This window comes from Drosophila grimshawi, unplaced genomic scaffold (assembly GCF_018153295.1).
Source record: "Drosophila grimshawi isolate 15287-2541.00 unplaced genomic scaffold, ASM1815329v1 contig_848, whole genome shotgun sequence".
Classification (NCBI taxonomy): Eukaryota; Metazoa; Arthropoda; class Insecta; order Diptera; family Drosophilidae; genus Drosophila; species Drosophila grimshawi.
The window spans coordinates 22,014,420-22,037,852 of record NW_025063692.1 but is presented as its reverse complement, the minus strand read 5'-3'; the positions used below and the strand labels follow the sequence as shown (position 1 = coordinate 22,037,852).

At 39.4% G+C, this 23,433-nt stretch overlaps 7 protein-coding genes across 7 annotated transcripts in view; 2 read left to right on the top strand and 5 right to left on the bottom strand.

The window, feature by feature from the left end:
• LOC6564512 (disks large 1 tumor suppressor protein) overlaps positions 1 to 2,420 on the bottom strand; it is a 41,383-nt gene extending 38,963 nt beyond the window's left edge. Inside the window, exon 1 of the mRNA XM_032738453.2 lies at positions 2,299 to 2,420. The gene's annotated coding sequence lies outside the window, so the exon portion shown is untranslated. The remainder of the gene's footprint in view (positions 1 to 2,298) is intronic.
• A 632-nt stretch (positions 2,421 to 3,052) lies between these two features.
• On the top strand, positions 3,053 to 4,281 carry LOC6564514. Its single transcript, XM_001991179.3, has 3 exons — positions 3,053 to 3,214; positions 3,285 to 3,831; positions 3,903 to 4,281. Exons 1-3 carry the CDS (start codon positions 3,132 to 3,134, stop codon positions 4,263 to 4,265), a joined length of 993 nt encoding a protein of 330 aa, XP_001991215.1. The 5' UTR covers positions 3,053 to 3,131; the 3' UTR covers positions 4,266 to 4,281.
• Positions 4,267 to 5,115, bottom strand: LOC6564515 (mitochondrial import inner membrane translocase subunit Tim8). The gene is made up of 2 exons (XM_001991180.2): positions 4,929 to 5,115; positions 4,267 to 4,855 (listed from the first exon to the last, which is right to left on the bottom strand). The coding sequence occupies exons 1-2, from the start codon at positions 5,016 to 5,018 to the stop codon at positions 4,679 to 4,681; spliced, it is 267 nt and encodes an 88-aa protein (XP_001991216.1). The 5' UTR covers positions 5,019 to 5,115; the 3' UTR covers positions 4,267 to 4,678.
• A 466-nt stretch (positions 5,116 to 5,581) lies between these two features.
• On the top strand, positions 5,582 to 11,579 carry LOC6564516 (tyrosine-protein kinase hopscotch). The gene is made up of 10 exons (XM_001991181.3): positions 5,582 to 6,788; positions 6,964 to 7,124; positions 7,840 to 8,046; positions 8,120 to 8,439; positions 8,658 to 9,120; positions 9,195 to 9,538; positions 9,622 to 10,097; positions 10,172 to 10,338; positions 10,407 to 10,574; positions 10,653 to 11,579. Exons 1-10 carry the CDS (start codon positions 5,661 to 5,663, stop codon positions 10,897 to 10,899), a joined length of 3,681 nt encoding a protein of 1,226 aa, XP_001991217.1. The 5' UTR covers positions 5,582 to 5,660; the 3' UTR covers positions 10,900 to 11,579.
• Positions 11,580 to 12,997: 1,418 nt separating this feature from the next.
• LOC6564517 lies at positions 12,998 to 13,999 on the bottom strand. The gene is made up of 2 exons (XM_001991182.2): positions 13,661 to 13,999; positions 12,998 to 13,585 (listed from the first exon to the last, which is right to left on the bottom strand). Exons 1-2 carry the CDS (start codon positions 13,864 to 13,866, stop codon positions 13,426 to 13,428), a joined length of 366 nt encoding a protein of 121 aa, XP_001991218.1. The 5' UTR covers positions 13,867 to 13,999; the 3' UTR covers positions 12,998 to 13,425.
• A 1,054-nt stretch (positions 14,000 to 15,053) lies between these two features.
• LOC6564886 (segment polarity protein dishevelled) lies at positions 15,054 to 17,006 on the bottom strand. The gene has a single exon (XM_032738325.2). The coding sequence runs from the start codon at positions 16,907 to 16,909 to the stop codon at positions 15,074 to 15,076; it is 1,836 nt and encodes a 611-aa protein (XP_032594216.1). The 5' UTR covers positions 16,910 to 17,006; the 3' UTR covers positions 15,054 to 15,073.
• Positions 17,007 to 18,782: 1,776 nt separating this feature from the next.
• On the bottom strand, positions 18,783 to 23,420 carry LOC6564887 (AF4/FMR2 family member lilli). Its single transcript, XM_032738434.2, has 2 exons — positions 22,870 to 23,420; positions 18,783 to 22,217 (listed from the first exon to the last, which is right to left on the bottom strand). Exon 2 carries the CDS (start codon positions 22,201 to 22,203, stop codon positions 18,958 to 18,960), a length of 3,246 nt encoding a protein of 1,081 aa, XP_032594325.1. The 5' UTR covers positions 22,204 to 22,217; positions 22,870 to 23,420; the 3' UTR covers positions 18,783 to 18,957.
• Positions 23,421 to 23,433: the final 13 nt, after the last annotated feature.

The window sequence follows — 23,433 nt, the reverse complement described above, 5'->3', positions numbered from 1 at the left end:
ACTACAACACTACAAAACAAGGCGAAAGCGAGAACGCAATATATACATATACACATATATATCTATATATATATATATATATATATATATGTGTGTGTGTGTGTGTGTGTGTGTGTGTGTGTGGACAAAGTGGCAGTATCGCTAAGTTCAATCACCTCTTACTGGCTGGCATTACATGCCGATAACGGCCATTATATCCTGTCGTTTGGCTAAAACGGCGATTGATTGCCGACGGTTTTTTTTGTTGTTTGTTTTTTGTTTCAAACAATTCCTATTTCACTATTTCCATTTAGTGCGGCTAATCGGACACAAAAACAAAATTAATTTAGAAATAATGATTATAATTTTCACCAAACTGACCGATTTTGTTTTATATCAACTGCTCAGACTTGAAACCTTGACAGAGATGGTTCACATATTACCGAGTCAACTTATTTGTTCACCATTTAAATTCAGTTTACAGATCGACGAAAAATTTCGCGTAAAAATAAAAATGTCTGCCGTAATGGGTTGATTTTCTCGACTTTGCGGCATTTATAAGAACACTTTTTTATTAAAAATCAAAAACTAAAATCATTTTCCATTCATAATTTGTTATCTTGATTTCGATGCACTTGCCGCTTCAATGGTGGGTTGCCGATAATTTTATATAGAGCTTATCATTATCGATAACTTTTTTTTTATCTGCAAGATGAGCTTTAATTTTGGAAAGAAGTTAACGAGAAGATCCAGGACTGGCAAGGCTGATTAACTTTTTGTCGTTGTTGTACCAAGAAACCAAGCCGTACGATAATGTTCTAAGTATCGATGACCCAGAGCCGATGGTGCCCAGAAGGGCAAGCAAGGTAATATTTAAACGAAGTATTAAATAAATCATCTTGTACATAAATTCAATTTCGATAACATCGATACATTTGGAATGGCGATGACCTTGACGTCCGTCGTTGGGCTTTGGATATTAGGTGCTAGTTAGGTGACCCTTTCACTTGAAAGTACGTTCAAATGCAAGCAAACTATACAAGTGTATATATGTATATATATATATATATATATTGTGTATGTATGTACACAAATGCTTAGGTGTGCACAAGTTTGAACAATAAAACGCAGACAAAACGTATGCAATTATATAAATGTACGTGTAGCTGTTTTGGGAGCAACATTAATTTTATTTCTATTTATTCTCATTTTGAATTTATGCACGATATTTTTAGAAAGAAAAAAAAACGAAATATCTTTGCAAATGTCCATGTGCATGTACATGTTTTTAACATGATTTTATTTATTTTTTATTTTATTTCTTATTTCTTGCCATTTTTTTTTATTTTTTCTTTCCAATCAATAATTTCGAATTGTTTGTAAATTATGGAAAATTCATAGAAAGCTCCCAAAGGTAGGCTCTAAAAATTTGGCCTTTTTTAATTTGTAATATTCGAGTGTATTTTTTTTATATACAAACTGTTAACGATGTCAGATAATGCACATAAAGATGGAATGGATTGGATTTCGTATATCATTTGTCGTTGTATGTAATTATGCCAGATAATGTGCATTATAATTATATATGTATGGAAAATAGTGCACACGCACACACACACTTGATACATGGTCCACATGTACATGTGCGTATGTGTGTATTTAATTATGTACGCCAATGATGTATATATATATATTTATATTTATATATATATAGAAACTTTTCACTCACGAACAAAAAATTGTATAAAAGGTTTGACGCTTTCGCGAACCGTTATGAGCTCACTGATGCTGCTCTGGCAGCTGATGCTGATGCTGCGGCTGTCCCATTACACACATACATGTGGATATGGTTGGTATATAAATGTATGTATGTAGGTGTTTATGTGTGTAGATGGCCTCAAATATATGTAAATGTGTGTACACACATACATATTTATGTAGCTGCAGTTGTATTTTATGGTATGTATTTGATTATTCGCTTGCTGTTCAGGTCACAAATCACAATTAATTTTTAAAAAACTTCCCTTGTACATATTTACATGCGTACATATATATGTATACGTTGTATGTACAATTAAAAAATAGATGAAAAAATATAGGCACGCACAACGGGACCGTTTTTCTTTACCTTTTCTTTTTTTTGGCCCCTAGTTTTACTTGTACATATGCATATACGTCTATATATGTAAGACTTACATATGTACACACTATTTTCCGCATTCAATTGTCAATGCAAATTGCATGTGTGTGTATGTGTGTTTGTGTGTATCAAAATAGTGTCACTATCAGTGTAAAAATCACAATTTAAGGTTTACATACACGCTTACACGTCAAAGGACATTCGTTTGGCACTGGCCTCGAGCATTTTATGTTAAGTATAAATAAATTACTGTTTGCGTTTAGCATGAAGCACGTTGAATATATTACGATTTTCTGCTCGCAAGTTACTTGGCTGCTGTCTGTGGCTGCCTGTCTTGCCTTGCCTAGCTTTGCCAGCCTGCCTTGCCTTGTCTGGCCTGCTCCGCATATTCGGCGCATGCGCGTTGCATTTGCATTGCGAGCATACGGCAAATGCACAAAACATACATTCAAACACGGCGTATGTACTACGTACATGTTCTATGCTCTTACGCACTAGCGTGCTATGTATGTATATATGTGTCTATAATTTAAAAAACACTCATTGCATAAAATACAAGATATAAATCAAGCGTATTAATTATAAGCAATTGAGAATTTTTTAAACTTGTATATTATTATTACTTCAGGCATAAAACCCTTTCGATAAAATGCCGGTCCACTATCGAAGAATGTATCGATGTTTACTACAACGATACTGGCTCTTGATCGCGATTTCCGACAATAAAATTCATTTATCTTTCTCTAGTATTGTAATGGAAATAACATAATTTTCTTACAATTGTAAAGCTTATTATTTATTTTTAATGTATATTTAAATATCGCAAATATAGCAGCAATAATGATTGCTTTGATGACATTCAAATACGATGATGCGAGGAAAATACAACTCTAATGCAGTCTTCTATTTGAAATCTATCGATGATTTTTCAGCAGCCAAAGAACAGCTGTTGTCTGTTTGAGAAAACGTGAGTTCTTTTTGTAAACGGACACATTTATTTGTTATTATTATTATGGCGAAAAAGCGTAAAATTCCCGTGCGAAAACATCACGGCGTACGCGATCCACTTAAGCAACTTGAACAAAGGGAGAAAAAGTATGTATAATCCACAGATTATCAATCAATGTTGCAATTAGACAAATAAAAATACTCATTTTAAATACAGACTGGCCAATGTAACGAATAATCCGCCGACGCAAAACGATGAGCAGCGTGCATCGCACAATTTCCAGCAATTCAAAAAAGTTGCCGATGCCTCCAAAGCGGGCAAGAAGCTTAAGATGGGCACCATTGGCAAAGAGGATATGCCCAAAGGGGCTGCGGCCACAAAAAAGACTCAAACAGCCGCCGCAGCAGGCAGCAAAAAAAACATAAATATTAAGCAGTTTGCCGATGAGACAAATGAGGAATATTTGCGGCGGGTAAATCGCATAACTAGCGCATCTGTGCGAGAGGCTCAATATGAGGCCAAATATGGTGTTAATATCATACGCAATCCGACAACGGGCGAAATAACATTACAGAAGCGACCCAAAAACGAGATCGATGAGCTGCTCAAGCAGAAGCAAAAAGAGCGTCACAATCTAAAAAATAAACGTGGCAAACCGAATGCGGCCATTGTAAAGCCCGGCATGGATGCGAAGACCCGCCGGGAGCTAATCAAACGTGCCTGCAGAGAAGCCGACGAAGAAGCCAAACAACAACAACAACAGGTAAAATCATAATTAATAAAATCTGTTTGCTGCTCCCTATAATTAATTCAAACAATTCGCATAATTCATAGCAAGGACAAGGCATCGTGGAGTATAAGCGTGATGTGTTTCAATTTGGTGAGGTGGTACATGCACCGCCAACGATAAAAACGCTGCCGCGCAAGGCAAACCGCAACGAGACTGTGCCGCGGCCTGGCCGCAAATCGAATCTATTGCTCAAGTCGCTGATGAAGAAAGAGGAGGAAGAGCAGATGCCAACACTACCACCACAACAGACCAAGAGTGTTGCGCCCACCAAGTTGCAGTTGAGAGGCAAACGGAAGGATTTACCAGCTGCCACGCGCAACATGCTTGAAGGGGAGCGCAACAAAATGATCGATTTGTATCGTCAGCTGAAAAAACAACAAAGCGCAACGAGAACAGGCATGGAATAAATAGGATTAGTTAACTAACATTGTCTGCAATGTTTATTTATGTTTTGTCAAATATTCAACCTTGGGGGAACCAAAAAAAAAAAAAAACTATTAATACAATATTATACCATGCATCTTATGGTTTTTCTTTTTTGGTTTTAGAATTTTGTTTTGTCGTTTTGTAGCACATACAGAATACAAATTTTGCACCAGATTGACTCCACATCAACTTCTTACAAGGTAATTTTTGAGGATATATATATATATATGCAGAAAATGGAACATAGGCTCCAATTGAATCCAGTTGATAATACAAGGCCCAAATTGTGTTCTTAGTTATCATCATCGTTGTTTCTTGTTCTTGTTGTTGCTGCTGCTGTTGTTGTTGTTGTTGTGCACTAGGAGCGGAGACCAGTTAAGAGATAGTTAATGGTCTACATGCCACCAGAGCTCTGTCTCTGTAGAATCTGAGCGAATCGCTGGGTTATCAGCAATGAGGTATCGATAAAGCGGTCCACACAATTGCTGAGGCATGTCTCTGTTGCATGGTCGAGTTTAGTGCTAGGTTTTCCAATACATTTCTCCCAGCAGATCCCATGGAATTCATGTATCTGTCAATCAATCATAAAATTTGATATTTATATATATATCTTGTATTAAATATATTTTACAGCTTTTACGTACCTGTTCGTTGACCTGCGCCTTTTGTTTTTCAATCATCATAAACTCCTGCAGTTCCTTATCACTGGCGGATTGGTTCTCATAATCGGACATGGCTGCTTTTATGTATGTTTATTGGCTTTTGTTAAGGTTTTCAGTGAATTTTTGTACGCACAAAATGTAACAGTTTTTTCTCGCCCGAAACTTGTAATTTCTAGTTTTTGTTTTTTTGAGGTTATATAAATACGGACACAGATGTGTTATAGAGTTGCCATCGTATTGACAGAAAATACCGAGAGTGCTCTAGAAGACAATCACGCAACGCTGCAACAAGCTATCGATATTTGTGGGATTTCAGTAATAGCCAGCGACAAAACAGCCAATGGTAATACTGCATTCTTTTTCAACTGCATAAATTTATTTTTGTGTTAATATTTTCGTTTTTTCGTGCATCGTAATTAAGTAATTAAGTGCGCGAGCGTGATCACAATAGAACTGTGCATTAATGAGGCAGCGGCGCAGACGCGAACCAAGCCAAAAATAGGCGAAAATTGTATATCTGACAATTGTTTTATTTTGGATAAGAAAGAACAAAAAAGAATATATACATATATATATATATATATCTATATATATATACATGTATATATATATATATATATATATATTATCAATCCGCTGGAAATTTGGTGTATGTGTGAGCAAGCGTAGGCGCTAAGGCACAGCACATCCCCCTGGGAGAGCCAGGCAGCCACAATGGACGACAGCAGCAGTGGACGCACCTCATTGGCTGATACCGCCAGCTTGGCAACACCTTCGCTTCAGAGCGGAAGCTCAAGTCAAAATATTGATAACGATGGCCTCATACACATCTACAATTACCGCAAGCACGACTACGAGAAATACTCGCCATCACTACTCTGCGAGGAGATATGTACGGCAATGTGCCGCCATATGGAAATCCTACCCGCAGCGGTCCTCCTCTTTGGTATACGAGAGCACAAAAATGGTAAAACTGGTGCCGGCCTCACGCCGCGCACCCTGGAGGCCAATCACAATTGGCAACTGCCCGGCGAGCAATTGAATTGTATTGTTCGCTATTGTCTCCGGATGCGTTTCCGTGTCCCGGAACTGGATCGTCAGCTGTCGGCAATTGATGCACAGTGCCAAAATTATTTGTATCATCAGATGCGATACGATATGCTGCACGAACAGATTAACGAGATACGCTATCCGGAGCATAAGGATAAGGTGATGGGACTGGCCGTCATGGACATGATAATCGACAAGGATGAGAAGCAGCTGCAGGCCGAGGCCATCGAGAAGGCGTATAAATCGTATCTGCCGCACACCTTGTGGCGCGCCCATCGCATCTTTGTACGGCCGAAAATACGCCGATCCTTTCGCCAGATGAGCAGAGATCAGTTTAATTGCGATACCCTCAAATGGCATTATGTCCATCAAATTTGCCACCTGGCGCCCACTTATCTCACCGAACAATTTAAGGCCACCGTCGAGTATTTGCCAAATGAATCGGCAACGGAACCATTATCTTTGCCGCACGGCAAAAGCACCGGCAGCATCGGTGGAAGTTCAGCACGTACACAATCCACCTCACCGCTTATCAGTGGCTCCAATACAACGCTCTTTACAACGATGACAGGCAACCACTCGCAATGCCCGGGTCAACAGCAACCACAACAACCAGACCAGCTTCATCAACAACAACAACAACAGCATCCGCATCAGACACAGTCCAGCAATCGGAATCGACCCATACCGCAGCAGCCGAACACGATACCAGTCTATGTGCGTCTTTGTTTCCATGATTCACCCGAGCCGGGCCTCAAAGTGGCCCGCGTCACATCTGAGGCAACACTTAAGGTGCGTCTACCTCGTCCTACATCTTTGCAGATCGAGGCTTTAATCTAACAACCACAATCTGCAAACTCTCTCTCTCTCTCTCTCTCTCTCTCTCTCTCTCTCTCTCTCTCTCTCTCTCTTCTTTCTTTCTTTCTTTCTCTCTCCCTCTCTTAAACTGAATTCTTTCCATTTGCAGTGGAGTCTTGTGGCCATTGTTGAAGACATATTCTCGCTGTACAAGGAAAGCGATAAACTGGTGCGCTTGGAGAGTGTTGGCTTCCCCAAGGGTTATCACATGCGCTTCGAAACCGAGCACGAAATGAAATCATTCATATCCTATCTGAGCATTTATACCAGGTTCGATTTAACATTGTTTTTTTTTTTTTTATATACTTTGATACCGAAGCTATCATAGTATATTGGTTTTGTGCAATATCTGTCCGACACCCTTAGAGATAGAGACTTGAATCTTGGAACGCATACTGGTCTGTGCCCGCGTCAGAGAAAGTTTAAAATACGTCCCGCCTATCTCCCACAATTTAAAAAAAAAGACGGAACAAACTTGGAAGGTAACTTGCTGGTAACCGCCTCCACGGATCGGCATATGAATATTCAGACCACGCCCAGGAATTTCGGTCCTAGAAATCTGAAATGCGCATATCTTCCACAATTTGTAAGCTAGAACTCCCATAAGAGATTGATAAGAAATTCGATGGCTACGCCCACTCCCTAAACCGATACACCTGTTAGTGTAAATCGATAAGACCAGATTTCGCATACAATTTGAAAGCTAGAATCACCAAATTTGAAAGGTATATTGCTAGTAAATCCAAAAAAAAAAAATAATAATATTTAAGAGCTACAGTTACCAAACTTGGAAAGAAAGTTACTAGCTTATACCCACCGCAATTTGAAAGGCAAACTTGAACAGTACTTCTTGGCTACACCCGCCCTTTTCTTTGTTACATGTTATCCGGTGGATTAACTTATGGTATCAAAGTATTAACGTTCTCTCTTGTTTTTTGTAATGCCTGTGTGCAGTAATTAATAACAATGATAATTGAATATTTAGATTGACGGTGAAATGGATGCAGGACTTGTGTCCGTCTTACAAGACACCATCACTGCAGGAACTGGAGCGTTTATATTGTCATGGGCCCATTGGTGGTGGATACTCCTTTGGGAAACTGCGCGAGAATGGCGATAAATGCGGCAGTTATATAGTGAGGCAGTGCGAGCGAGAGTATAACACATACTATATTGACATCAATACAAAAATGTAAGTACATCTCAATGCATATCAATAGCTATATTTATTATAAATATTCGTGTTCGTCTCGTAACACTGATAGCGTGGCGAAAAACAGCAATCATGAGAGATGCCATACGGAAACATTTAAGATCATACAAAATGATCAACAATGGAAGCTGGCCTATCAAGGCGAAGAGCGGACCTTTGATAAGCTGCCAGAGCTGGCGCAATTTATACGCACAGATAGCACGGATCGTATACGAATACCGGCTTCCAAATACGATAAACCGTCGTTGTTGCTGCTCCTTTTGCCAAAAAATTTGAAATCCAAAAAGACTGATGCGGAATTGAGTGAAGCCGAATTACAAAGACGTAATCCTCAGTTATTCATTCCCAAATCCGACCTGCGATGGTATCCAGGTAAAGTATGCTTGACTTAATCGACAATTATATATACCCTTGTTGAGTATTATATTATAATTCTTATTATAATTCGTCGTGAAACAGAAAACATATAAATCCAAAACATAATAATATTATTTAGATTAACTCCGGTCTGAAAGGGCACATAAAATTCGTTGTTACTAGCTAATGCTAAGCGTAAACATACATTTGTTTTATTTTTCTGTCAAATGTAGACTCGGTGACTTCCAGCGATGATGACAAGGTGTACACAGTGAGAGGGGACTGGATACAGCAGGGCACAATTAAGGATGTGCCTGTAACAATGAAAATGCTGCGATATGATGCGAATTTTCAGGAATTTACGAAAATGGTGAACACATGGAGTCTGATACAGTCACCACAATTTATAAAATTGCATGGGCTTACACTATCCGTTCCATATATGATGGTATTGGAGTACTCGAAATATGGGCCGCTTAATAAATTCCTACAGAATCATCATCACATCAGCATGTTCTGTCTGCTGGACGTGATGCATGGCCTGGTGCGTGGCATCCACTATCTGGATGATAATAAAATAATACACAACTATATACGCTGTGCGAATCTGCATGTTACCAAATACGATCCCGACAAGTATGTACTAGATGCCAAAATTAGTGATCCCGGCTATCCACGTCCCTACAAGCTATCCGAGTAAGTATCCCAGATATGCTATACATATATATATATATATATATAAAATGACATATCTTTTCTAAACAATGAAGCTCACCTTGGATACCTGTAAAGTATTATAATAACTTGGAGGCAGCAAAACACGACTCTAGCACACAATTGTGGGCATTTGCGACCACCATTTATGAGATCTTCTCACGCGGTGAGCTTGACTTAACTCAAATGAAACAATGCGATCTTTTGCGCAATCGTTCCATCGATGGCAACATACTCAAGCAGCTGGATCAGCGCTTATGCCCAAGTGAAATGTACAAAGCTATTATGGACGGCTGGGGCGATGATCCTGACAAACGGTTCAATCACCACGATATATTTACACACTTGAGTGATATCAAAAAACGCTTACTTAGAGACTACGCGCCTATAGATGAACTACGTGAGTACATTTTAGATAATATATACAATATATACTAATTCTTATACATATACACATATATATGTGTTTTTTTTTTAATGTAGCCGACTATCCCGATTATCCTCATTGCAATGGGCTACCAAGACAAGATCCAGTCGACGACGCATCTCTGTGTTATGGTGTGAGCGGTGAATTCTTTCCAAATTCGCTTGATCTGCCGCAGGTGATGCCGCTGGAAGACTGCAAGGTTATATATCTTGAGAAGGACAAGATTGGTCATGGGCATTACGGCACCGTATATAAGGGCGAAATCGAATATTATGATAAGGATCGTCCCAAAGAGCAGGTGGCCATTAAGAAGCTAAAGCCCATGCAGGTCACCAAAGACTTTGAGCGCGAAATGAGTATCATGCGCAAACTCGATCATCCTAATGTTGTCAAGTTTAAATACTGGGCGGAAAGGTCGCTGAGCATCATCATGGAATACTTTGAATTTGGCTCATTTGTCGTATACTTGAAGTCCTACAAACCAACTCTCACCAATACTCGGCTACTCAATTTTGCCCTAGACATAGCCCGCGTAAGTTTTTTCCATCGCTTGTCATCTTGTCAAAATTCAACATTGATTTCATCGTTATTTGCTATCGATTGCAGGGTATGAACTATTTGTCCGGCAAGGGTCTCATACATCGTGACCTGGCTGCCCGCAACGTTCTAGTCGATCGTTCATGTGTAAAAATCTCAGATTTTGGCCTGTCCCAGTTTGCCAATGCCGATGGCTATTACATTGGCGTCAGTGCGCGCGACATACCAATTAAATGGTGAGTGTTAAATTGCCACAAAAAAATCAAAACAAAATTTGACAATTTGGTTTGTTTCATATATTTAGGTTCTCGCCGGAGGCCATTGAAACCTGCAAATTCTCATCATATTCGGATGTGTGGAGTTATGGCGTAACGCTCTTTGAAATGTTCTCACGCGGCGAAGATCCATGTTTATTGCCAGGCCACGAATTGACATCGGACGAGTTTCTCAAGCGCCTGCGCCAGGGTGAAAGGTATGTGTAAATTACTAAATATAATATTATTTGTATTCGACTGCTCGACCCTAATCGATTTGCTTAATTTGCTTGTAGATTACCAAAGCCGGAATTATGCTCAGACTTTGTATACAACGACCTTATGCGACCCTGTTTCCATGAAACGCCCAAATCTCGTCCAACATTTCAACAAATTATACAAATCATAACACGAGAGATGGGAGATAATGTTGCTGTTACTGCGGGAAGTTCACAACAACAACAGCAGCAGCAACAGCTGCAGCAACAAATGCCACAGTTGCTAAACAGGAGCATATCGTGCGACGATGAATTATATGAATAATATTTGACTAATCGCATTTAGCAGCAGCAGCAGTATCAGTGAAACGCAACATTAATGGCGAAATTAGAAAGCGAGCACATAAAACACCAAGACCAAAAACACAAATTGGTCATTTTTTTTAGGCAGGTCGGGTAAAGATGACAGCAACAGAAGAATTGCATTGTTGATGTTTTATTATTTTAAGTTGTTATTCTTTATATCTTAGCCACTAACTAATACACATACGTTTTAAACGCAACCAGGTATCGCTTGGAATTAAACTGACTTATCTAGATCCTTTCCCCCCCTCTCTCTCTCTCTCTCTCGCAACCCTCCTCTGCCTAAATCACTATCGAAATTTCACTTTTATAATAATATATGTATATATATATATATATATTTGAATATGTTCAATTGCTTTAACGAATCGCAATCAGATCCTCCTTAAAATCTCTTTTTAGTTTGTTATAACTTTTAGACAACATTGTTGAATATTGCTTAGCCTTGATATATATGTATGTATATAGTATGTTTGTTATTCAAAATGTGAATACATGTGAATCATGCACGACGATGCGCAGGCACTTACGTATATATGCTGAATCCTAATCAAGCGAATCAATTAATCGTTTTTATGTAAAGCTGAAACGAAAACTATAGTTGTAATGCTAATGTATATGTATATTATGTAAAAGAATTAAATTGACATTTTATATTACACTTTAATTCAATTATGCTTTATATATGCCATTTTAAATCAATAATAAAACAAAAATAATTTACAAACATATACAAAATTTCAATGAATATTTTTACTAGCTGTCACCAGCTTAAATATCAAACTAATAACATAAATAATTTTTGACTATAGAAACCATGTAGAAAACCGATTTCAAGACTGTCCGAAATATGTATGAAAAACGCCACCCATTGCCCCAAACCTTGGAAATGATATACAGCAAAAAACAACAAATAAGTCCCAGTAAAATAAATACACGATTCCTTTAGAAATGTCCCAGAATAGGGCAACACTCATATCTAACTAATGGAATTAGTCAAGGCTTTCCCCTGTCAGCTGTACTCTTTCTTACAGATTCCCAAAAATATTCAACAAAATTTGATATAACAAACTGTTTACTTTCAAGTTAACTTCAATTGACATTGGCCCTCTTCTTGTTGACATCTAAATATGAGTAATACAAAAGTTGATACAGATTTGTGAAAAACACGGCAAATAATTCAAATCAAATATGATCCAATAGAAAGCGGTAAGGAGTTAAGAACTTTTGGTTTCATATTTAATAGATAGATAGATATTAATAGTAAAAAAGTATTCAAAATTGACTACATTGTAGAGAACACAACTCAAATGGAAATAACATCAAAAGAACAACCAGCCTATTGAATTCCTGCCTTGCTAAAACAAAAATAATGCCGATTGAAACAAGATATTACCAATTTATAGTCAATTTAAACAAAACTCTTGTATGCTCTAATCTAGCATAATAATGTAAATATACAAGTAATTCGTTGAGCGAAAAAAATATGTGCATTAAATGTATGAATTTTCATCGGTATTCATACATTAAATTTATATACTGCCCGTGTATAGTTATAGTTATTATTATTATTGGGGAAGCTGCACCGCGACGTATCCTTTTATTATAGTTATATTTACACGTCTCGTTTACGATCAACGACAAAGACAGAGACATCATATTAAAAAGAGATGGCCATAAAAAATGTTGCAAAGGAAATCAATCTAATAAACATTTGTCTATGTATTTTGCTTTCTTGTCTAATTCGTAAATTGCTTAAAATGCATTTGTCAAACGTTAATCAAATTTGATCGGTTGAATAGGTTACAAAATATCATGCAGTTAAGTGCTTCAAGTGTTTCAATAATTGGAATAATTCGGTTGTATATGTGATTCTAGCAAGTAATTAAAAAACTTATTTGTTATACGATTGCTTGATATATTTATTTACTTAATGCACAGAATTATAAAGTGCATACATAAATTCTAAATACAACATTTTGCATAATTTAACAATTATCTTAATTATCATGATTCAAATATAATCTCTCAAGCAGCATGCAAAAATACACAACTTCATCTATATGATATTAAGTGGTATATTTTTGGATTTTAGAAATATACAGGGAAAACATATACTACAAAATTAGTTGACATTGATTACACATTTTTAAAAACTATTGTCATTTTTTTGTCACCATTTAAAAGTTAAAATTGCATATTGCAAATCTATATACAGAAAATCTCAAAATCTTATAAGGAAACGCTACAAGTGCACCGAAGAAGAAGTAAAATCATATTATAAAAACAAAAACGGTAAGTTTCGAAGAACATTTTGAATAATCCATCTGCCATCTGCCAGAAGCGAAAGGTTTTTGAAAACAAAAACATTAAGTATATTATAATTGGCAATATAAGTTGAGCTTGCCCTGGCAAGAGGACCAATCTGAAATCTTCGTGATTTGTCGGAACGGCAAAAACAAATAAATTAGGGTCGCGGCCACCTCCACTATGAGCCCTCAGTTTTCTTCTTTTTCAGTGTCTCCATAACGCCAGCAAAGTTTGCCGTCTTTTTCTTGGCCGATTTTGGCGTCGAGGTTTGGCTTCGAACGCGCATTTGAGTGGGTGCCACATCGTCACTGAAATCGAAATCGTTTGCCTTTTGTGGCCTGCGATTCGTAGAATATTTGAAATTGTGTTTAAATAAATTTGACTGTTTCCATTGTGAGTTGAGAGTTACTCACTCTTGCTCGACGGCCTCGGTGGCGGCTTCCAACTCCTTGTGGTTACCACCGGCATTGGCGTCTGGGGAGAGCGGTCGTCTTCCAGGGAATTGCCATTGCAGTTCTGGTATATTGCCAGATTCAAGCATTAAATAATAGTTTTCCAATTCCTCAGCGTTCGCTGCAAATTTATCAGCCGCTGTGACAGTCTCCACCTCTGCTGACATATTTGGCTTGGACTTAGCGTTGATACCCCTTAATCGATCGGTATTTATGGTGTGCCTACCGTAGCTGATTTGTAATTTCTTTCGGTGTATTACCAGTTGTTGTGATGCTTCCCCACAAGCGTGGATTGTTTGTTTACTGTGATTTCGATGCACACTTGCAATTCTAAATTCGATAACTGCACACTTATCGGTCTCTATTAAGCGTCTAGTGCTGGAAAGTAACACATTGGGCGGTCAGTTTGAAAGTGAAGCATAAACATTTCTAGTATACTTGTACCAGTTGTTGTTAGTCAGCAGTTCTTATCTATCAGAAATGTGATATAAATATATATTATATATATATTGTGCCACATTCGTTGACATTTCTATAATGACTCAAAGAAAGTTTTAAAGTTCAATCAATTATTCGTAGCATTCACTTTAAGTACAGATAGTTGGAATTATATTGACAAATGAAATATTCATTTTTTTTTTAATATATCTTTGCTAATGCAAAATGATTCTGAGACAGATAATAGCTGGATCAAAAATGAATAAAATACGTTGCAGTCCAGTGAGTAGTAGCAAGATTTTCGAAATTCAAATTTATACAATGCTTACATAGGGAAAATCACAAACTGCTCAGATTTAGATCTCAGAATCTAGGTGAGTTATTCATAAATTATACTGGATTTTATATCATAATCTTCAACTTTGAAATGTGATGTGAGTTCGAATAGTTGCAACTATTGAAAGAGTCGAAAAAAAGGCAAAAGAAATGTGAACAAGGAACTCCAATTTTGAGGCCCATTACAATAATATATTAAAAGTTGACAAGAATAATTTATTTTTATTATATTTTTTTTGTTGTTTGTTTATTTTTTTTTTGATTACTAAATTCTTAGAACTTTATTCAAAATTATCATCTCATTCTTATACTCATTTTTACTGGCTTACATCCTTACATCCACCATGCAACATTCTCTCTCATTTTGTCTGCAGACACAAACGCAATTCGCGCTAATCTTCAGCGTATCTGCATCAACATTATCATCATATGCATCATCGTTATCATTATGATCATCTTATAAATATACATACATATTATATTGTTTGTTTTTGTTTGTTGTTTGTTTGTTTGTTGTTTGTTGTATACTCGTATATGTATAAAAAGAATAATTATATTAATTAATAATAAACATACACAATTTCATTGCAAAAAATATTTCTACAATACGTAATTAAATACGGATACATCCTGATCGTTGGTGTTGTTGCCGCCGCCGCCACCACCACCACCGCCGCCGCCTCGATTTGATGAGCCCGAGGATTTGTTGGAGCCATGCGCAGCGATTGTTAGCTGATTGGTCTGATGGATGACAGAGGTGATGTCGGATTGCGATGCAGAGATATCCTTGCTGGTGAGCACATCGGAGCTGCTCGAACCGGACGAGATGTGTCGCTCGGCGATGCCGTACTGTATCGGCTGATAGCCGTGACTTGGATTGTACGTGGCCGAGTATGGCATATAGATCGGCGGATTTGGCAATGGCCCAATATCGCTGGTAATGCTCTCCGTATCCGCATGGCTCAACGCGTGCCCATGCCCATGCCCAAGCGGATGCATCTGGCCACGCAAATTCGGATTGCGCTCCTCATTCACCACATAGTAGCACTGCTCGGAGAATGTCAACTTATTGACCGTATGCTTAATATAATTGCTGCGCAACATTGCCGATACAATGCGACGTGCCTCGCGCCGATCCTGCACATCTTCGACATTCTCTAGCACCCAATTGACAGCATCGGCGCCAATGAATGCATTTGGTATGGTGATTTTTAGCCACATGCGATCACGTATCTCGAGTCCGCTATCCGGCTTTGTCATTGCCTTGACAATCTCCTCGAGATTGTTTTGATCGAGCCGCTCCTTGATTGGCTCCGGTATATCCGCCATAATACTGTCGTGCGAGGTTAGCGCCTGTGTGTGCGCCACCCATGCGCCCGGATCAATTGGACGCACCGGCTCCGTTCGCGGAATGGTGAAATAACCCTTCGGATTTGGATCCCAACATTTCGCAACGACGAGCTTAATGGGCCCCGGCTTCTGTACAACCTCACGAAGTACACGGACCGCCTCATCATTGGTCATATTCTCGAAATTCACATCATTCACCTGCAGAATCATGTCGCCCGGCTCGATGCGACCATCGAGCGCAACAGCGCCGCCCTTCATAATGCTGCCCACATAGATGCCGCCGTCGCCGCCACGATTCGATTGGCCAACAATCGATATGCCCAGAAAATTGACAGCCTCCATATTGATGGAGACGGTTATAATGTTCAGTGACATGGTCGAATCGGTTATCGAGCTATATGACGATGTGCGTGACATGCTGGGCGCTCGCTTTTTGCGTCGCTGCGGCTTCTTGCGCACCTGCAACCGTTGCACGCTGCTATAGTCTGTCATATCGCGATCCAATGTTAGCTCCGATTCCGTACCAAAGAGGCTCGTCGAGTCCAGATCGCTAGATAGCACCGAGGCCGATTGATATGTGAGTGGCGGCGGTTGCAACATTTGCAATGGTCCAAGCTTATGCTGCTGCTGCTGTTGCTGCTGCTGTTGATGTTGTTGCTGCTGCTGTTGATGTTGTTGCTGCTGCTGTTGATGTTGCTGCTGCTGGTGTTGTTGTTGATGTTGATGCTGCTGCTGGAGTGCTAAATGATTACGAACACGCATCTCGCATTCGCTCGGTGGCAGCTCGGAGCAATTGTCGGACTGATTGGTGCCATCGGCGGAGACAAGCCATGAGACGACGCGTCCATTGAAACATGGCAATATTGTCGCATCGTCGGCAATCTCCTCTTTGACCACACCAAAATCGGCGTCCATCGACTTGAAAAAGTATTTGTAATTGTTGTTCTGTTTGTTGAGCACCAATTTGAAATCTTTGAGCGTGACCTGAGCGGACGGTATTGGTATTTTAACCAAATACGGTGTGCTCTCATCGTCAATATGATAAATGACTTTCGTCTCTTGGCCATTTGGTCTCTCTGTATCCATTGCGGCTGCTGCTGCTACTGTTGCTTATTAAATTCGTATGAAACGTTCTAATAATTATGATTTATATATATGTATTTCAATATATACGTGTGTGTGTGTGTGTGTGTCTGTGTGTGCATCAACTAATGTGCTTTAAATATATGTATGTATTTATAGCCGACACTTTTCGTTACACACACACGACTATTTTTCTAGTTTTTCCCTTTTTTTTCGTTTTTCCCTTTTTTTTGCCTCTTTTCTGCTCTCGCTTATGCTTTTTTGGGTTGGGTTGTCAATGGAGCCGCAGCGGGCAGCTCCTCCTCCTCCTTTGGCCTTGCACTGCTTTTTCTATTGCAGCTCATTAATGCTTTCTTAGCATTTGCACGCGTTTTTCCGTACACTTTGCAAATATCGTGTACAATTGTTTTTTTTTTTTGGGCGTTTATAATTATAGTTTTGGGAGACAAAATATATATATATAGGTAAATAATTGACAGCGCTAGACTGATATCGATACGCGTATCGAACCAGGGATGCTGCAACGCTCAGCAAACACAAAAGACAAAATCACACTCCATACGATAGTTATCGATATGCATTTGCATTAAAAATACTCAGATGGACAAAGTTACGCAAATTAATCAACAATGACAATTTCTTTGCAAAATATTTCGTAAAATGCCATATCTTGTTGTGAAAGATAACTGTGATGCACCAATTTATTTCCTTGTTCTCTACTCATAGTGTATATCGATGCTTGTCATGCAATTTCTACACATGAATCGATAATTACTTCACGTAAATATCTATACAATAAGTGTGTACATACATTTGCTAATAAAATTATTTTTTACTGAATATAGAGGTACAATAAGTATACAATGAACTGCCGTTCAAGTTCAATGTTTAACTTGAATATTTATCTGATTAAAATATGGATACACTGATTTAGGGCGATTGGTTTTAGATGCTATCTTAGGTTTGTGCTCCAAGGCATAGAATAAAATGAATATTTGAAAATTATTTGTCGAACGACAATTCTATGAAATATTTGTATATCCTACAACTTTAAAACGTTAATCGATGACGTTAGTTTGTGCAACAAATGCATATAAACATTGATATTTAAAGTGACACAAAAACCTAACGTGTTCTGGTACTTCATTTTCTTTTTGAACTTTTGAAATATGTATGAACAACACTGGCTAAAACTCTTTTGTACAGACTGTTACGAAAATCGTAGAAATAGATTACGAAATTTTCTTTCTGGCCCAACCACTGATAATATTTTGATAGTTTACAAAGTAATAAAATTCAATCATTTTATTGATTACATCTTTCATAATAGCTTACATACAAATAAAATGTATTAAATGTTAATTGTTTACAAATTTTCAATCGATTTACATAGAAATAAAAGTATAATTTATCTTGTTACATACAGTAATTGCAATTTAAAAAAGTGATTTTGTTTTTTTTTTTTGTCTCTCAAAATATGAAATATGTCTACATACAATCGATATTGTAAAATTATTTGTTAAAACTATAGATTTCACACTGAGTCGTTCGTCCGAGCGGCATGCTTAGTATTTCCCAAAATAATAGCGTTCTATATATATCTATAGCGGGAATCGGGCCTGTATTGGATTTAGTGAAGTTTACATTATTTCAATCTTTACAAGTCTGTGTTGTTTTTTGTTTTTCCTTTTTTTTTTTTTTAATTTTATTTATATTATTATTATTTATATGTATGTAGATATAACGAAAAGCTAAAGGTATCTATTATGCTAAAGTAACTATTACAACTAATTTAAATCGAATAAAAAAAAAAAAATTTATTACAATTGTATATGTATAATTTAAAATATATATATATATACACATATATATACGTTTGTATTAATTATGTATTATATGTATGTGTGTCCCGGTTCAGACAAACATGCACTCATGTATGTGTGTGTTCAATATATATGTATAATCGTCACACATTGCATCCACAACCACAATCTCCCCATAAGAAAAAAAAAGCCGACACATCCAACCTCGAGGAGAAGTGAACCGTTGGCCTAATTGGAGGGGACGACTTCAACGAGATCGCTGGCCAGCGAGAGGGAATCAACGATATCGATGAGCAACTCAACATCCTTGACAGTGTTGACCACCTCGGGTGCACCCAACAGATTGACATGCTTGCCCTCAATGTTTGTGTAGAAGCATTTGTTCTTGAATATGATGGCACGATCGAAGGGCACACGGCATTTGGTGCGATCGATCACGGATCGACGGAAGAGTACACACGAGGGCTGATATTTGTGTCGCTCCTCTTCGGGTATATTAAAGGTCTTTAGATCACCGGTGAATGTGGCCATCGTTGGTTGGCGCTGTATCAGCGATTGTGGCAGCTTATATAGTGTCACTTTACTCGTCCATTTCGTCGATGGCACCTTGATGCGTGGCGCAAAATTGGCCAGTCTAACCAGCGGCAGATCGAGGCAGGTGCTTTGCTGGCGTGACTTATTTGCTGACTCTTTGGGTGTGCCAATCACATGCCAGGTCTCATAGCATGTTATCTTCTTCACAATGCGTCCATCCTCCTTACAGTATGTAATTGTCTCGGGTGGAAAATATTTCGAATTTTTCGACACAGCAGCGGCGGCGGCGGTGACGGGCTCAGCGGCCGATGATGTTGCAGCCGATGTTGCTCCTGCTGCTGCTGCGGCTGCTGCATCCTCGCCGGCATTCTCCTTGTACCGACGCTGTTGCTGCTGCGACATTGAGCTGGACAAACTCGCCGGCTTCTTAAAGACATCATCATCGCTGTTATCGCCCAACAGCTTGGTCAGTTTACGTTCCGTACTAAGCTCCTTTTGCTGTTGTTGTTGTTTATGTTGCTGTTGTTGCTGTCGCTGGTGATGTTGCTGCTCCTGCTGTTGGTGTTGCCTTTGATTATTGCTGGCATTCATTGTTGTTGCAGCCGACAACACATTCCGGCGATTGGTCAACAATTTTGTATTCTGCACACGACGCACCATCCGCGTCTGAGTTGTGCTCGATGATTGTTGTTGTGGTGCTTGTTTTGGTGGTGATATGGTTATGTCATCCTCGGCCAGTTCATTGTTAATATCCTCCTGCTCATCATCATCATCATCTGCATCATCATCATCGTCGTCGTCGTCGTCGCTATCATTGCCATCGGTTGCCGGGCACAACTCCTTGCCCATGCTCATCAGTGGCTTTGTCATCGGTTGCATTTTCTTGCCAATTTCGGCATTTAAGATGCGTGGGCGTGGCTTTGTTTGACCCACGGCAACCATCAGTGGCGTCTGCTTGCTGCGATGATGATTAACCAACAATTGTTGCTTTGTAGCCCCACCACCTCCTCCTCCTGTTGATAATGATGATGATGTTGCTGTTGTTGCTGCTGCTGCTGTTGCGTTTGCTGCTGTTGATGCCGCTTTTGTTGATCTTCGATTTGTTGTTAAATTATTACTCTGCATGGTATTGCTATTCCGGCTACCTATTGCTGTTGTGTGCGTAGATTGCTGCTGGGAGGATTGATTCTTGCGTGAGCTGCTGCTGCTGCTGTTGTTGTTGTTGTTGCGTGCAGCTGACTGCACCATTTTCTTCGTCTTGTTGGTATTGTTGTTGGTTGCGGAGGAGGATCGCGAAATTTGCACATCGACCTGATTGATAATGTCCTCAATATTGACAATTGTGAAAGTGGGCACATCATCACTCTCATTTGCCTTTTGCATTTTGAGGGCATTGGCGGCGGAGCCCGACGATCGACCCACTGCGTCCGGCGAACGCCGAATCAGTTGTGTATACTGTTGCTTATAATGCGACGTCTGACGCTCCTTGCCAGCACCTGCTGTCGTCTGCTGTATGCGCAATCCACCCGTGCTGCTATTGCTGTTGCCGCCCACCGTCATCTTCGGTTTGGTCAGACCAGTTGTTGTTGTTTTGGCCCCTTGGCCATTGATGCTGGGCGCTATGGAGCGAGTAACAGCAATGCTGGCGACGCGTTTGCGTGCAATGACCGCATCGTTGGCATCATCGAGCTTACGCTTGCTGCCCACAGTTGGCATTACCTTAATGTGAGCGGCGGCGGAGGAGCGTGCCGGACTGCCAGCGGCTGCTCCTGCCATGTTCATGTTGCGACGCATCTGTTGCAAATGTGTAATGCCAACACCAGCAGCACCACCACCACGTCCCGTTTGATTGACGCCACGTCCGGTGGCTTGAGCATTTCTCGCCTGGGATGCGTTAGATGCACCGCTGGTGAGTGCAGCATTTGCCGATTTTGGTGGACGACCACGTCCACGTTTTGGTGGCACCTTTTCACGTATTAGCTGCTGCTCAAACTCATTATCGCTGATGTCATCATCGTCTTCGGACTTGTGCAGTTGTGGATTGAATGCCACATCGTTGAGCTCATCATCGTTATCCTCCTCGATTAGGTCACGCATATCCTCATCCTCATCGTCGTCATTATCATTATCGTCGTCCTCATCATCATCGGCGAATAGATGTTTCACTGTCCGCTTGTTGGAACTCTCCTGTGACAAGGCGGCCACATACTTGGGCGTGACCATATCATCGCTGGCGTATTTCGGATTCGGTTTGATCGAGCGACGCGATCGACTTGCCGCAATTGTTGGTGGCGGCGTTGCAGCAGCAGGAGTTGTTGTTGCCACTGCTTTCAACTGTTTGTACATTTTGGACTTTGTCGCCGGTTCAGTAACGTTGATGTCCTGTTGTCGCCGCTTGATAAACGTTGTATTGCACGTCCTTGTCTCTGGCACGATTAACGCTGTATTGCGACGCTTATTCAATGGAGGAGTTTCCGCCACAATTTTGGCCTGTTGCTGCTGCTGTGTTGACTTTGATACTGTGGAGGGGGGAGGATTGTTGTCGCCTTTTGCGTTGCGAGTGCGTGTCGCAATTGGAGTAGTGACGACGATGCTGCTGTTGTTGTTGTTATTGTTCTGCTGCTGCTGTTTATTGTGCGCCGGCGGCAAACGTTGGACGTCTGAAATAGTAGTGGCTCGGCGTGTGAGACGCGTCGTCGCTCGCGTTGTCTCACGTTCCAGCTTCAGTTTGAGGTCCAGCCGCTGCTGCTCCAGCTGATGTTCCTTATCGTTTTGTGTTCGCCTAGTGGACGCAATTTTGGGTGCAGTGATGCGCGCTGCTTTCATGTGTTTTGCCGTGTTGATTCTTTCGGTGGTCTCAGATTCCTTTAAATTTTTAACGTATACTATGCACGGTCGAGTCTTTCCTTCCACAGCTTCCGCTTTTTTTCCAGCTGGCATCTTTCATATGTGCACTGTAATTAGTTAAGAATAATAATGTTTACACTTTTTTTTTGTAGTAGTATCGCAAAGTATACAAAACAAAACAAAATTGAAAATATGGCGTAGTGGCAACACGGGCTTTTCAATAAGAGATGGACGTCTATATACGCTCCGTGAGTGTGAATACGTTGAAATGACTTTAAATGCGAAGGAACTTCCTTTATATTTATATAAAATTGTATTTAGATATATAATTATTTTCATAGGTTTTATTATGATGAAGTTGAAATTTGATAATTATTATTGAGTATTGGGTGTACATTATTCAAGTAGGTTCGTGTTCATTTCGTGACGATAAGCCGCTTCACGAACTCCTCGCTATTCTGATTGTGCGACAACTCTGGCGCCCATTTTTGTCATTTTTGGTGCTCTATTAACAAATACGCTGATTTTTGCGCGCCAGTTGTATGTGTACATACGCGTACATATATTTAATGTTAATATATAGATATTTATATATGTGTACATATATATATATATATATATATATATATATATATATACATATGTGTGTAACTAAATGCATGTACAGAATGTGATGCATATGTTTAATTATCTCTTAAAAAGAAAATTGTAAATATTTTTTAATGGGGTTGTGTATTTAATCACGGTTGTTGCACTTACATTTTACATTTTCAGGTTTTTGCTTTTTATAAACTTCTTTGTGAATTATGTTTTGCACACTTTCACTGCACTTGGTTCGATTGCGTTTTAAGATACGTCCCTGTTTGCGAATAATATCAGCAAATTGGCAACGCCATTCATTTAATTTTGCACTGATTTGCTGTTTTAATTATTATGCCTGTTGTACTCGTAAGCAGTGTAAGCAGCAATAACAAAATGCAACCTTGTTTTGTTGAGAGTTGTTCGGTTCTTTGGTTCGCTTGCGTTGCCTTTACCTCTGCTGTGGAACTCATCAATTTGTGCGGCGCTGCCAGGCCAGCAATGTTTTTCTACCCAACTGTACCACACATACACGCACAAACACAAACTGCTACCCCGTGGCTTGCGCCTTGCAACTAATCGTATCGTTTGTTATTATCTTCTTGTTTTTTTTTGGCCTGTTCGAATTATTTGCAACACAAATGGAACACAATTAATTAATTTTTACTTGGTTTTGCTTTGCAAAGACAAATTGGGTTGTGGAAACTGAGGTAATATCACTTCCCGCGCTCAATATTTTCGATG